The sequence below is a fragment of the Pezoporus occidentalis genome, unplaced genomic scaffold (genome assembly GCF_034315485.1).
Source record: "Pezoporus occidentalis ecotype Australia unplaced genomic scaffold, CSIRO_AGI_Poc_V1 ctg24, whole genome shotgun sequence".
NCBI classification, from domain to species: domain Eukaryota; kingdom Metazoa; phylum Chordata; class Aves; order Psittaciformes; family Psittacidae; genus Pezoporus; species Pezoporus occidentalis.
Window position 1 is genome coordinate 8,279,474 of NW_026914285.1, and position 15,083 is coordinate 8,294,556.

At 38.0% G+C, this 15,083-nt stretch overlaps 1 protein-coding gene across 2 annotated transcripts in view; it reads right to left on the reverse strand.

The window, feature by feature from the left end:
* Nucleotides 1–253: 253 nt before the first annotated feature.
* Nucleotides 254–15,083, reverse strand: part of RCAN1 (regulator of calcineurin 1) — a 40,042-nt gene continuing 25,212 nt past the window's right edge. The window contains exons 1-4 of one of the 2 annotated variants that reach the window (XM_062622281.1): nucleotides 7,806–8,067; nucleotides 5,527–5,700; nucleotides 4,405–4,564; nucleotides 254–2,995 (exon numbers count right to left, since the gene is read on the reverse strand). In XM_062622281.1, coding sequence (XP_062478265.1) covers nucleotides 2,832–2,995; nucleotides 4,405–4,564; nucleotides 5,527–5,700; nucleotides 7,806–7,892 — 585 coding nt within the window. In that variant the 5' untranslated portion in view covers nucleotides 7,893–8,067 and the 3' untranslated portion in view covers nucleotides 254–2,831. Of the gene's footprint in view, nucleotides 2,996–4,404; nucleotides 4,565–5,526; nucleotides 5,701–7,805; nucleotides 8,068–15,083 lie in introns of those variants that run through there. The other variant, XM_062622280.1, reaches the window with a different exon arrangement.

A 15,083-nucleotide genomic window follows, 5' to 3' on the forward strand; every position in this document is an offset into this window, starting at 1 on the left:
GTTGTTAGTGGGAATATTCTGTACTGTATTTTATATGAATAAAAATATAGGAGACTCTCATAGTTTTCTTGAGATCATGCAAGACTCAAGCAGAGTGCTAGAAAGCTTTTTGCTAAATAAACTCTTTTGGTTGGTAAGGATATGACTTGGGACAATATCCTCACCTTTTTATTAAGTGAGAAGTGTTTGGAAGTTTAAAGTTCAGATTCTGGTGCAAAATCTTCAACTAGTTTCATGCATAAATACCACAACATTTACAAGAAGACAACAAAATATTTTAATTTAAATATGCTCAATACTATAGAACTGTATAAAATACCAACTAAGCATTCATTTGAACGTTAGAAAAAAAAACAAAATAAACCCAAGAAACAACAGGAAAAGCAAGCAGCACACTGCAGTAATAACAGAAGGTGGCACAACCCAGGATATACGAGCAGAAATGCAGGCAAGTTACTGTTTCACAACTGTTGTTTGCAACTGCCATCAGAATGGGAAACACACTGTAACCATCCCAAGACTTCCATGGTTTCTAGCGTCCACCTTGTTATGCAGATGCCAGTGTACTAAAAATGACAACCATATTAGTACTTAACATCATGTTCTTTTTGATTGAAAGGTAGCACTGATTTCTTCGGATTGCTAGGAAACAACCGCAACTACCCGGATTTCTAATGCAAAACAAATGCTTTAATTGGTAATCATAGAAAGATGGAAAAAGGACAGAACAGGAGTTATTCCAACAATTTTAAATTAAATGAAGTGACACACTAAGTCCAGCAGTAATTTGAAAAACATAGAAGAAATCTTGGAAAGGTTTAAAGGCAGTTGTAGCAAACCTACAAAGTTTCCCTCCTTTTTATTTATTTTGCATGTTAACAAGCAGTACATGTATCAAGCTGATTGTTACACCTTAGTAACACAAAATAATGTTATGCACCCCCATGTCCATAAAACATGGCTCCAGCAATACATGGCATTAGCTCTTCTTAACACTGTTAACACGGAGAGAGTGCTACTTGAGTTAGGTCCAAGTACCAGCGTTTGTTTCAGGGCACACCACTCAAACCAAGATCATACTGCAGGTATTACTGAAGTTCAATATATTCCTGCTCTCTGTAGTTGCAGGGTATCAATCTCTGTTTTGCTTAGTATTATAAAAGGCCTTCAGTAACATTGCACCACAGCTTGGAATGGTTTCATTACCTGTTTTTTAAAAAATACATTATCTATTTAAAAACCAAGGTGTGAACCTGGGCATTTCAGTCAATGTTTGCTTCAAATGGCACAGAATGGATGTCCCAGCTACAAAACACTTCCTCAGACCAACTCTGGCAAAAGCAAACAGAGAATCATTCTTTCATTTCTAAAAACATGTCGAGAGGCTTCACACATCTCCTTTCTAAAACTGTAAGTTACATATTTCCCCAGATTTCAGTTACTATCTCTTAAAAAGAAAAGAAAAAGAATCCTGAAATCTATTTCAAAGTGAGGATCTCCATTTAAAAAAAACAAGTAGTAAAATACACTTTTGTCTTCTTTCTTCCTCTGAACTTGTATGCCATGGGCTTCTGTCGTTTAACACTAACATATAAAAAGCCCTAAAGCTTCTCCAACAGATACCCATTACTTAAGTATGCATCATTACTTGGCATTAAACATTTCTAAATACCAGCTTATTTTGGAAGCAAAGCTAAGAAAGATTTTACTTATGGACATAGAAAGCCAGTAGAAAAAGGTACAAGTGTGTAGCTTGTAGAACAGTTCACATCGGGAATGAACGAGGAAAAGGCACTCCATCTCTCTTTGCTGTTCTACACACTGTGTGCAATTTTTCAATTACTGTTAAACCTTTGCTCACAAGAATGCAGATTCACATACTGAGTAGAGTTCACATCTCTCCAATATCATGGTTTTCACTGAAAAATGACATTGCTGTGAATATGCAACATTAGGTTTATTTATACATTTAAAAGTACTTTTTTTCCAAATGAGAAAGTCAAAGCTACCAAACTAGACGTTATTGAAGATATAAATTATTTGAACTTAAATAATTTAAAATTAACTTGTTTAAACAACTTTCCTATTGCACTTTTTCCATTGCGTTGCCAGATAAAACCCTACATAGGCATTTAAAAGGTTAAAATTTTAAAAGCACAAGTTACATAGCACCAAAATAAGGTGCTGAAGAAATCTTATGCCTGCTGGAAAATAAGTGCCAATAAAAACAAATATAAATATATATGTATATACACATCTAGTAGTAAGTCCAGGATGCTGAGATAATAAATACTTTAAATAATTCCCCAGATTTCCAGAAACATGTGAGAAACTATAGAAAATGCAAAGTTACTTTAGAAGACCAAGAATACACATGCACAAAATCTATTTTAAGAAAAAGGTTTAGAGTTCCCATACTTTAATCTTTAAAACCAGCTCTGTTATCGCTATGTACTCCACACAATGACTAGCCTATTAGTTTGATGATTTTTGTGAGTCAGAACAAAGAAAGCTTCCCCCAGCTGCTTTATAATGGAAGAGCTTATAGCACCCCCCCAAAAAAATAAACCTAGTTTGTCCTGTTATGTCTCAAAATGTCTTCTTCTGCCTATCTTTTGTTCCCAGCAATCTGGGAATACCCTCATGGCATCCATCAACTTGCAGCATCAAGAGTAAGGATGAAACTTCCTATATTTTTTCTGAGCAAACTTATATTGGAATTTCTCCTATTATAACTGCTGCTGTTGCCACCAAACCTGTGACCTGCTGTTTCCACAGTAAATTTTCCCCTTGCATATGTCTACTTGCAACCTTGGAAAAACAACAGCAGTTCAACTGAAATGGGTAGGAGTATAATCTGGCCGTCTCGTCTGAATAATTTTTGGTTTGGGTTTCTTTGTTTCTTCTTCCGTATCGTTTTCCTGGTCACTCTCACATACGTGGACGACAACACTAGGAGTAGTGTCAGTTGCAGCATGTAGCTCATACTTTTCTCCTGAAAGTTAAAATATTAGCAAAACTTGTTAAAAAGCATCCGTTCTGTAGAGAAGTATGAAAGAAATTGAGAAGAGGAATACATAAAAATGCATAAGTAATACCCTTGACAACAATCTGATGCCACAAGGCATTAGATGGTGCAGGCAAGTGCATTGCCAATAGTCACATTTACCACTCCAAAATATTTTGGTTCTGTTTTCAAATCAACATAGCTCAGCTGCTTGCTTAAAAGCAAGTTTATGTATATTACCCTAGGTATTCAAGAAAGCATTCTACATGAGCAGTTGTAAGTCTCCTTGGTGGGTTTTTGTAATTTTAAAGCGTGCAAGATTATCTATCCACTGTACCACATTCAGGAAGACTCGGTTTTCCTGAATGACAGCAAAACCACAGGATCTTCCTTCCCCAAAAAACCTTTCAGTTTAAGAAAGCTGTATACAGCTCTTCCCACTTCACACAGAGGTGCTCTAACACCGTTCTGGCATTCTGTGGAGGAGCAGAGCTAGTTAGCAGGCTTCATGCACATCTAATGTCAAACACTCATATAATACAACCAGTGTGTAGAAGTGCTATGATACAAATTTTATTGAACACTGATATGCAGTCTAGTTTTTCAGTAATAAAAGAATTGCTTTTATGTCTAATCTTACATTATGTCAGGGAAAGGGCAAACTATTTCCTTTCACCACTTCCCTGATCAGCTCCCCTGAATTTTTTTCCTTGTCACTTTATACTCACAACCTCTCAGTGGAAAGAACAGTCTCCATTAAGACCACTACAGTGATATGCACATCAGCTGTTCAGAAGAGCTAACACCTGTGGCAAGCAGCACACTCTAGTGTGTCAAGGCTCTGAAGTGGTCTCTGCTGTTTCCCTCAGAATTTCATGAAGAGGAACTGGTGCAACAAGTAGCTCCATAGAGGAAAAAGCTCTTGCCTCCAGTTCTTCAGAAACACACAAGCCATTGTGCTAGAGTAACCTCACTTGCCCCTTGGTACCAAGTCATTAACTCCATATTCCAACATCACGATCAAGAGGCAAGCTTTACAGAGCTCAACATTCACAATATACATGAAAAATCTCATAGGAAAAAGGATCACAGATCTGTCAATGAGCTTACTGCAGGGCATGTCAATAACACAGCTTTCAGGGGGAAAAGGACCAACTCTTACTGCTTAATAAGCCCTTAAGTATTTAAGATCTCCTGGCATCTTTTTGGTATTGCTAAAACTTAAAAGGAAACTTTTAATTACTATGTGTGTATGAAACTACCGTTTACTCATACTTCTTTTCTGACATCTCAAGTTTACATGGTTGAGAGTAATTAACTCGAAAAGTTCTAGAAATTTAGATAGTTTAAAAGGTGGTTTACTCAAAAAAAATTCCAGTGTTTCTACTCCTCCTTACCTGGTCCTAACTTGGAGATAGCATATAAAAGGTCATAGTTAATGACTGGAGTAGCATCTTCCACTTGCTTCCAGCCAACAGGTGGAGAGGCAGGAGGTGAAATCAAAAACTGTTTGTCAGGATTCGGTGGTGCCAAATGTGAGCTTCCAATGTGTAAAGTCTGGAAAAAGCAATAAAAGCCAATGCTGTTTCACGATTATCAATGAATCCATCATTCATGAGCAGTTTTAAGGTTTGGATAGATGTGATGCTGTAACAGGCACTCAAGGTGGCAGCACGTAACTATATTATTGAAGAGAGCTATATGAAAGACTCAGTATACAAAATACAGACAAGCCACCACATTCATTAACTCTGATGAAACATGCAATGAATTATGCACATCCACATCTTATCACGGATTTCTACAAGAATTTCACCAGAAATTATCTGCCCTTAAAATACTGAAGTAGGAGGAAGCTGGATATGGGCTTTAAGGCCTAATGACAAATGGTGTTGAAACTCATTACCACAAGTGAGAGTGGTGAGAATTCTAGAAGGTATATAAATAAACTGGCTCCTTCAGGACTGTCCCTAGGGACATCTGAAACAGACACACATAGATTAATTTTCCCATTTAATTTGCGGAGGAAAATACACAGCAGCTACCAAAAAAACCCCAGATTACCAGAACCTGAGTTTCACCTCTTTAGCAGCAGAGCTAGCCACCTATACAGCTGCACTGATAGTGATCTCCAAGCGCACACATGTGTTAAACAAACGATTTGCAGCAGTGAGAGCAGGGTCACCTGCAGCTCTTTGGATTCCCTCAGATACTGCTTGAGCAAGCATGTGTGTAAGGGTGTACTGCTGGCAGAGCTACTTTCCCCACCCCATGAACTCCTTTGACTGTGCTGATTACTGTCATCTACTCCCTTTCCCCCAGATTATCAAAACAATACAGAGGGAGACATAAATGCGAAGTATGCAACACCTCCAAATACTTGTAGCTTTGGAATAACCTGTGATTCTCTAATCAAACTGAAAAAAATTAAGTGCTCATTAGCATGACTGAAGACTTGTCGAAACTTATCAGGGTTAAGTTATGCTTTAGTACTTTGTAAGGATAATCACAAGACTCACCTGAGCAAAATACAGTTTTATTTCCTTTCCAAGGAACTCTGTCTTGTGCAACTGGATTCTAGCATCTGCTGCAGATAAAGGGTTACTGAAATTTATTCGTACTCTTTTGAAGCTCTTGAAATACTGAAAGGTGATATCTCTGTCGAATGTTCTAAACAGTGATTCAAATTTGGCCTGAAAAGAAAGGACCAGAGAAGAAAGTTAACAGGCAAAACACTACAGTTTCTTTAAAGAAATACAGAAATAAACTGCAGTTACTAGTAGCAGCATACTACTACTCTTGAATATTGATCTATTTATAACAGCTTAGATTTAGTTTTCTTCTCTCTTTTTATAAGAAATTTGTTTAACCTAGCACTTGTTGTCTATATAGCAGCTTATTTCTTCTTTACTGAAAATGGATTATTATTAGTGTTGGACATGATACTCCGAGTTAGTGACACAAAGAAATAACAGTATTGGTAACAAATTGAAAAGAAATGCTTGCCTTATAAAATTAATATACAAAAAAAAGTCTGTCAGGCACATCTTTGTCTGAGAATGCAATTTTCAAGGAAACCAACACGAGAGTTTTAATAGAAGAAAATGTAAAAACCAAAAAAAAAAAAAAAACCAACAAAACATATTTGCAACGTAAATGTTATTTTTCTGCAGTGTCTCAGCATGCATAATAAAGTTCATGAACATCTCCTGTTTTAATAGCTGCTACTTTAAGAAAATTAACATACTCTTACTGCACTCTGGTTTTACAGCCTCTTCTATTTTTGGAACTGAATTCTAAAAAAGCTCTATCTTTCCTAAAAAAATCTTCAGGACGAACCATACAGCTTCTAAAGTACCTTTGGCACATTCCTTGTTTTGACTGTATGGTAAGAGCAGGAACTGGACCAAAACCTTATACATTCATAGATCTGCAGCTGTCACTTTGCTGTCCTATCTTTGTGAGAGACTGAAACACCTTTGCCATCAGCTGGCTATTTTCATTTTAAGCTTCAGGTTTGTGCTCCTAGGGCATCTATGCAAACCTGACTTGGCTATTTTTCGTATCATTTACATGAAGAGTGCTTCCAGTCTTACTTTATGATGCCACACAAAAAGATGAGAAAGCAGCAGGAGGTTCTGAAGCTGCTATGCTTTTGCAAAGTGTTTCATGCTCACCCTGAGAACACAGTAACCAGTCACAAGCCTTTTTTCAGTGATGGCAATAGATCAGACATTCAGATTTCAGGTATTTTTTTCTCTTCATAAAAGCTTACTAGAAGATCAATACAAAGCCAAAATAAACAAGTAAGTAAAATCACACTGCCTCTTTTTTTACTGTTACTCTTTGAATTAGTAGGGAAAAGCAACAAACACTACATAAGAAGGCAGCGATTACTTCAAAATTCATTTTCCTTCCTGAAAAGTTCTGTTTCACAGACTCTCCACAGCCGTGTACAGAACCAGTACGTATCAAAGATAAAGTATCAGAGCTGTCCTGCTTCTTGCTGAGCTGCACTTAAGCTTCTTCAAAACGAGCTCTGAAACAAGGCGAGGACCCTCTACACACAAAGCCTGTATCTGTTAGCCTCCTATACTCTGAGAGCGCTGGATGCAACCACAAAAAGTAAGTAAAACCCACAGTAAGTTACATTTTAAAGTTCCCATTCGACACAAATTGAGAGAGTACCTGCAAGATTTGTGCAATACATATATATTTTTTTAAACGTGTGATTCTAGAGGTCATAAGTGTCGTGCTAGCAATACAACAGTAAACAAAATGTTATTTTCATCCCTAAGGTATCCTAGCAGTCAAAAATTCCCTGTATCAGGACTGGATTACTTACATTATGTTAATTCTAATCAGTTAAATATAAACCTGAGAGGACTTCTTATAGTTTTAACATTATGCTCTTAGCTACAGTGCCAGCCAAAAAAAACACCACCATGGAAAGCATAAAGTGTGCTATAAATTATGTGAAACTTACCACCAAAATCATACTTTAAACATCTGCTGAAAGCACATATACAAGTGAAGAGTGCTCTATACAGACAGTCAAAGAAGTCTGGAGGTAAACTTCTGATCATTTTCAAACCCACACAATTTAAGTTACAGTAATTTCCAGAGTTCGTAATTCATGTCAGAGCATACTGTTGCAGACTTCTAAGACCCAAGACCCTTACATCAAACTGAAATTTTCTCACAAGTCATAAAGGTATCAAGGTATTTTAGAGAATTTGAAACAGCAGCTACATACTTCAGTAGTTCACAGGAATAAACCACAAAAGATAGAACATACCCTTGTTTCTGCTTGATTGAAGACATCGCTATCTGCCACGCAGGCAATCAGAGAACTAAAACTGTAGTTAAAATTTCTGAAATGCATTTTATGCTTCACTAAAGCAACGCTTGCTGCTCCGCAAGAAGCCGAGGACTTAAGGAAGCCGTTGGTCCTGCAGGCAGCGTTTATAAGGGAAACAAGTCCAGCCCCTCAACGAAAAAAAACAAAAGGAAAGCAAAAGAAAGGTTTCAGAGCATCCTGTATGTGACAGCGAATTCCTCAACAAAGTCCTGCATGCTTGGAGGCAGTCGGGAACAAAATGTGAGCTGCGACTGGAAAGAGGTGACGTCAGCACATTAGTCAGCTTCCCTATGCTAATTACCAGTGCTCGGGAGGATGGAAAAAACAGCTGAGGTTTGCACAGCAGCTGCTTTCTCGAGCCTCTCGCAGCATAGTTTCCACTGGTAGTAATTCCATTCAGCACTCAGACAACATGCTCTTCACTGGAATGGGACAACCCATCTTAAGATGGAAAATGTTGCTGCTAAAGGACCAAAGTCTAGAGTAATAGGCTGTAATTAGCCAGGAGGAAAATTGCAAGACTTCGGAATGGAAAACAAATCCCTCAGGTCAAGAGCTTTTGGTAATTTTGTGGAAAAATACACAGACTGATATTTAGAGATTAGGAGGAATCGATTTGGGAAAATACTTTTTCCCCCCATTACAGTGAGAAGTCTTTTTGAAGCTTTCTTCAAAGCAACTATATGGACTAATTACCATTCTCACTTTATTAAAAACCTCATTCCGAGCTTCATAAACTGCTGAGACTTTTTGTTTGGGGATTTTTTTTACTTTTCTTTAACCAGGACCATCACAAGAAATCTGGTGGCAGTGTTTTAAGAGACACCCTGAACTACTGACAGTAGCGATGAGGCATGAAACCTACATTTCTGGCATTTTGTGGTTTATCCAGATCCCAGCTTCAGAACATTTCCCACAAAGCAGCATAGAACAGGCTTTTGTGGGGGGAGTTTTGGGGTTTGTGGTGTTTTTTTTTTTGCCTTAAAAAGAAATAAGAAAAAAAAATAGTCAAGAACTGTTTAAAAATTCGGTAATATTTGAAGTAATTCACTAAGTTTAAACTGAAGCTCTTACAAGCTATTTGGAACTCTCCTTTTCAGCTTCAAATCAAAGTTTATTATAAAGTCAAAAATCCTAAGTGCAATTTAGTTCATGTTACTGTACGGGGCTCTGACAGAACCATAGTTTTATGAAATACTTGCAGACAGTCATAATTTTAAAACCTTATTTCATAAATATTTAATCATGGGCAACTACTCACATGAATAGCCTCTTTTATTTCCAGTGGTTCTACTTACTTGCTCTAAGTTAAAGATGCTTATTGTGCCACAGTCTAAAATTCTCCATTTACCAGTCAAACTCTCTGCTATTGTAAAGTTACCTTGGCGTGAAAGAGTACTCAGACCAACTTCCTAGCACCTTTTCTTAGAAGCCCTTGAAAATAAGCTCAGCACAAGAAAAGAGAAGGTGCTTGGAAGAACAACTCAACAATTGGTATAGATGCTGTCATGGAGATTAAAATCAACTCTGAAAGACAGCAACAGGTAACAACCCTCCACAGTTCTCCAGGACCACCTAACATACTGGGTACCTGAGGGACAGAAAAGATAGGGAGAAACAGCAGCTCCCTTCTTCCCCCTGACCTCCCAGGAAGATGGGATGCAGTGGCCATCCAGCTCCTCAGCACTACCAAGATCTGGACTGGGCACACATACAGTGAGAACACTTCCAAGCCCATGACCTGTACCCAGAAACACAGATACCTGATGACTCATAAACAGCCATCATGCCAAGCAGGGAACCTGAACTCACACAGAAAATCATGCCGAGTATGTCTTGAATCCCTTGCCCTGGAATTAGGTCGTCAAGTGTCTTAAAGACTTCGGAAGTGGAAGCACCAAGTATGACTCTGTAGACCAGTGGTGAGGATGCTCATCTGGAAAATATGGCCATGAATCACCTGAGCACAAAAGGAAAACAGGCTTTCCACATCCTAGGTGAATGCTATAGTTGCTGATAAGAAAGTAAAGAAGGTCCCCCCCTTCAACCTGCTAATGAGTCAGTCATTTAGCATACTCTGAGGCTACCAAGCTGCCTGCATCACCTCTGTGGGTGACAGGTAGAAAGAATATTTGAGCCTCACAAGGCCTACACAGGAGGCAGTCACAAGCTTCTGAAGCCTTTGGCAGCCTAGCTGCAGACCTTTATATAGCTAAGTCCTAGGAGTCCACTGGCTGTAAAAGTCTTCAAAAGCCCCGTTTTGGACTTCACAGCTTAAAGTAGGATAGGTAGATGTCATGTACTTGCATTCCTTTGTAACTATAGACTGAGACTTTTATGCCCAGATCCCATGAAGAGTTAAGATATTAAAAATACCTCTGATTGCTATCCTCAAGGCCACCTACACATTACTGGGACCTAAAGAAAATTAGTTTACAAGTCTTTCAGATATAACCGTCATCTAAACTGGGACTGTAGCCTGCCTGTACTGCTGTAAACAAACCATCTCTTTTTGAGAACATCTAACATGTCACAAAATAGTTTTTCCCAGTGCTCTCTGGATGTAAAATAAACATTGAGTCTTCTATTGATACATACTAGGTCTTCCCTTTGCCCAGCTAAAAGGACAAAGAAAATAAAGCAGTCCTAATCTGTTCTATTTTACCCTTAATATTTTTGCTAAGGTTGCATTACCAGTCTCTCTTAAAGAAACAATTTGAGAAAGAAAAAAAAAAAAAAGATGGTTGCACACTACTCCATTCACAACACAGAATAACTTGAGAATTAGTATTCTGTGGGAGGAGAAATCCCTTTGAACTGGTACAATATCCTTAGTGCTATTCTTGAGTAGAACAAAACTGCAGTCCACAATGTTTCAATTAGTAGATTTAAGGCAGCAGCACTGTGTTGGGAGCCCCCAGATGTACCCTGGAAACGAAGAGTCAAAGTTACAAGGCCACCATTACAAAATCCTGTCAGTGTTGCAATGTTTCTCCTGAGGTGTTCAGGTCCTGCAACATTTGCTAACCACATGCTAACAGTCTGGAACAAGAACATGACAAGACTATCAGAACTCCTGGATATGATGTTCTGATACAAAAATCAGAGTACAGTTTCTTCCTCATCTTCAAAGCATTTGCTACTTTTTGTCCTCTCTTTGAGACTCCCTAGTGACCTACAGAAAGAGAACGAGGGCAAGATTACCTGCTTTAAGATACATGCTATCATCTAGACACCAAATAAACTTCTGATACCAAATAATACAAAGGTCATCAGTGCAATGGGATGCTGCTGTACTTTGGGCAACAAGACTCAGAGAAACCAACCTGGGCAAGAATAGTGTGACGTGACAACACAGCCCTGCTTTCTCAGGTTTCACCTTTGCCTTGAAAGGTACACAGATGCCAGGGCTTAAGTTTTAAAAGTTGAGTACTAAAACCTGCAGACAAGATACTCAGTGCAGACCTAAAGTACTCCCTAACATCATTAGCACCTGACAGATCCTCCACTAGTAGCACTTCCCAGGCAGAGAAATTCAACAGTGACCATTTTTTAATTACTTCTGGAGGTGAAAGGAGAAACTAGGATTCAAATGAGCATACAGAACAGTGGGAACACAAGATGACTGAATGCCATAAACAGTTCTATAATTTAATCTCCCCATGCAGTAAAACAGGTAAGGCATAGCAGAGGAGGAAGTGAGACCATAAAAGTTGGAAAAAGGTAAGTCACAAAAATGACTGTTCATTGCCAATCACTATGTTAGCAAAGCTAACAATCACAGGAAGAAAATTAACATCAAAATAAATGTGTTGGTAATTCTATAAGCTAATAAAATGATCACCTGTGAGCTATAAATCAGAACAATGTAGTCCATTCTTTTCTCTCATCCCTGGCAGACTTTTAGAATTGCCCTTGGAGGGTGCTCTTCACATAATCCCTGTGTTCCCTCTATATATACTTGCTGATCTTTTGCTATCAACATATAGTTTCTATTCCTGTCTTCATGTTAATTATCTTGCCTTAGTCCTTACTTATGACAGGGATAAACATCTTGAAGATCTTGAAGTTATCCAGAATGAATAATCATACTGGTTTCATTCTCCTAGTGGCTGGGAGAGGGAGGGGCAGACAGGGGATGGGCTTCCAGAACCATCCATGCATGTCTAGGGTCAGTAAGCTCTGCTCTGTGCCAGCATGCACCTGAGTTCAGACAACCTTCTAACCTCTGCTGCTCTGTCAGCACATAGTATATGTCTGCATGGGACAGGCACGCTGAAAGAGAATGGGAAAAACTAATAAACATTCCTTTATAGAACATAACACTTACCTAGAGCATGGATTCAGCATGCTTTCAGGTAAACAAAAAATTCCCAGAACTCAGGGCCACTGGAAAGGCAAGTAAGTTTGACACATAAAGGGCTAATGAGCACGTCCTCGACTGCATATTCTTTACTGCCTCTTAAGTGTGCTCTGCAAACACTGCCATCAAGAAATAGTAACATTCTCCATCATGAAAAAAAATCTTCTTTTCCCTGCCCTTGCATTCAAGAAGTGGGTTATTATTATGTGGATGTTTGTGTTCTGGGGTTTGTTTTGTTTTGAAACTTACTTGGTGAGCAAGAGGAGTCACATCAGTGCTGGCTGGCTCAACCAAAGGGCTAGGAGTGAGTGCAGTGAGTTAAGACACTTGCCTTAAAATGTCTGTACAATTCTTAGGATCAGTTTACTAGCCAAAAATGAATCAGCTTCCTGGGACATGATTTCTTTTTGTAGGTCTGACAGGATTTGTTATGAAGTAAAATTATCTGGCTGACTACTCATACTTGAGTATACTTTCTTCTCAAAAAAATCCTTCCAATAGCCTGAGCACAGGGAGACTGGCAACCTTAAGATCTAATTCAGAACACTGGAATAGTTATACACCTACTCATGCAGTAACATAGCCCTTAACTGAGCCATACAAATTTCTCCCATGCCATGCAAACCCAGATCAGAAACACTGGGAGAAGAAGGGAGTCAGAATCTTCACACAACTGAAAACGTTAATGAACAGTTTCTTCTCTTTTGTGGTTAGGAAAACTAATTTTCCTAACTAAAGGAAACTAAGTTTTCCTAAGGTTGCATACTCAATTTTATATTCTATGCATTGATCAGATCATCAGAAAGACATTACAAGCAAAATGAGTATATACACCAAGTTAGTACATCACCAGAGAAATAACCTGTAATAAACCACCTTTTTAACAAGAAAAAAAAAAAGAATCTTTAATGTTGCAAAGTAACTGCATGGATAGTATCTGCAAATGTATTTACAATAAAGAAATCACACAGAGCACAGCAATATAAACACACAAACTGGTTTTCCAAATAACACAGAGCTACGTGCAGTGTATTAAATCAAGGTAACACCCACACAATGACAAAATGGAAAAATGGGCATGAAGCATGGAGTTAAGACTGTCATCATCAGCTCCTCTCATTAACTTTGTTTATAACAGAGAACAGCAAACACATGACCACTTATGCTTACAAGTATTTTAGTCACTGAATTTCCAGTCATAAAAATAGAGAAAAAAATTTGTGCAGTTTTAACAGAATTTAAGCATCTGATTCCATATAACAGCCTACACAGAAGAAATCCCTACCTGTCTGTACTACATCAAGCTAGATCAAGTACTTGTATATAGAAACCATTTGGAAAAATTATCCAGTGGCTATAAAACTGAACTTCTGGACAGTACTTTCATCTCTAAAAAGGAACTTTTCAAAATATGTAAAAGCAAGCAGAAAAGCTATGAAGATTCTGAACCTTTACTAAGATGGTACACATGCTTAAGATGCAAGACCCAAATACCTTTATATACGTAAAATTATATAAGGACAAATGCCAATCAAACAATTTTTTTTCAAAAAGCTATCTATTTTTCCTGTGTTTCTGTTTAAATTTATTAACTCATTTGTTTTAATTACAAAATTATCTACAGGTAATATATTCACAGTAGAAAGAACATACCATGAAACACCACATCTTTTTGCAGTGATTGCGTAGGGGGACTGAAAAAGGGAAGGAGAAAGTACTTGCAAATAAACATTTCTCCCACCCGCACCACAGAGAGATAATTTGGTTTCAAATAATCAAAACAACCTACAAGAAGATGCTTCTTTAAAGTGTACGAAAATACCTGAAAAAGACTGTCCAGCAATATTACAGTTCAATCCATTACACGTTGGGGGTGGAGAGGGCTGCAAGACAAAAAATAAACCTACAGAATAAAAAGCCAAAGCCAAAGCCCAAGATGATAATCTTTAACTGAAACAAATGTAAACAAGATCGCTCCCATGGCCGGACATAGTTGCAGTGTTGATTATTTATTTCTACTTAAGGCGGAAAAGGGAAATAAAAGGAGATGAGGACAATAGTACAGTCTATAACTCTAGCGGAAGTGGTGTGCATGCCACATTAGAAAAGGCTAACTAAGGAAAGGGAAGGGCAGGAAATCCTTAAACAACTCTTCTAACTTAAACTTGTTGAAGGCTTCTATAAATATAGATATCTATATAAATCCTTCCCTCAGAGTGGAGATTTAAAAAGGGGAAAGAGGAAAATTCTCAAAAGATCATCTATATTTATTATGAGCTAAAAAAGAACAAGGGCTTTTAAACCAAAATGTGTTAATAGGCCATTTTTGCCTGCTTTAAAATAAAGCATCTGTAAACTATTTACAGCAAAATTGAAGGAAGTTGTTTGTTAAAAAAATGTTCCCACCCTCCAAAATACAGATAGTATCCCATAAGCACTGTGTAATTAAGGAAATGTGTGTATTCTTCCTATCACTATAACTAGGAAAAATGATCAGGAGTCTGACCTTTTCAAGGTTATCTGAATACCAGTGTGGGGAAAAAAAAAATCCAGACAGTAATTAACAGGTAGGTAGATTTGCAAGATGAAGCCATTTAAGAAAGGAAGAAGGGATATGCTACACACCTTAGCTATTAAAAAAAAACAGCCTTGAGATTATTTCTTGAGTGAGGAGGCACCTTCTGAAGATGAAGAACACTTTGGTTTTGTAAAGAGAAACAGCTGTAAAGTTATTTATAAGTTGGATTCAGTGGAGGGAAAGGTCCAGGGGATAGGGCACATGCTGACAGTGAGATCCATGCATTCCTTCAGCACGTCACGCATTTCTGACACACACACAGCTGGAGTGCTGC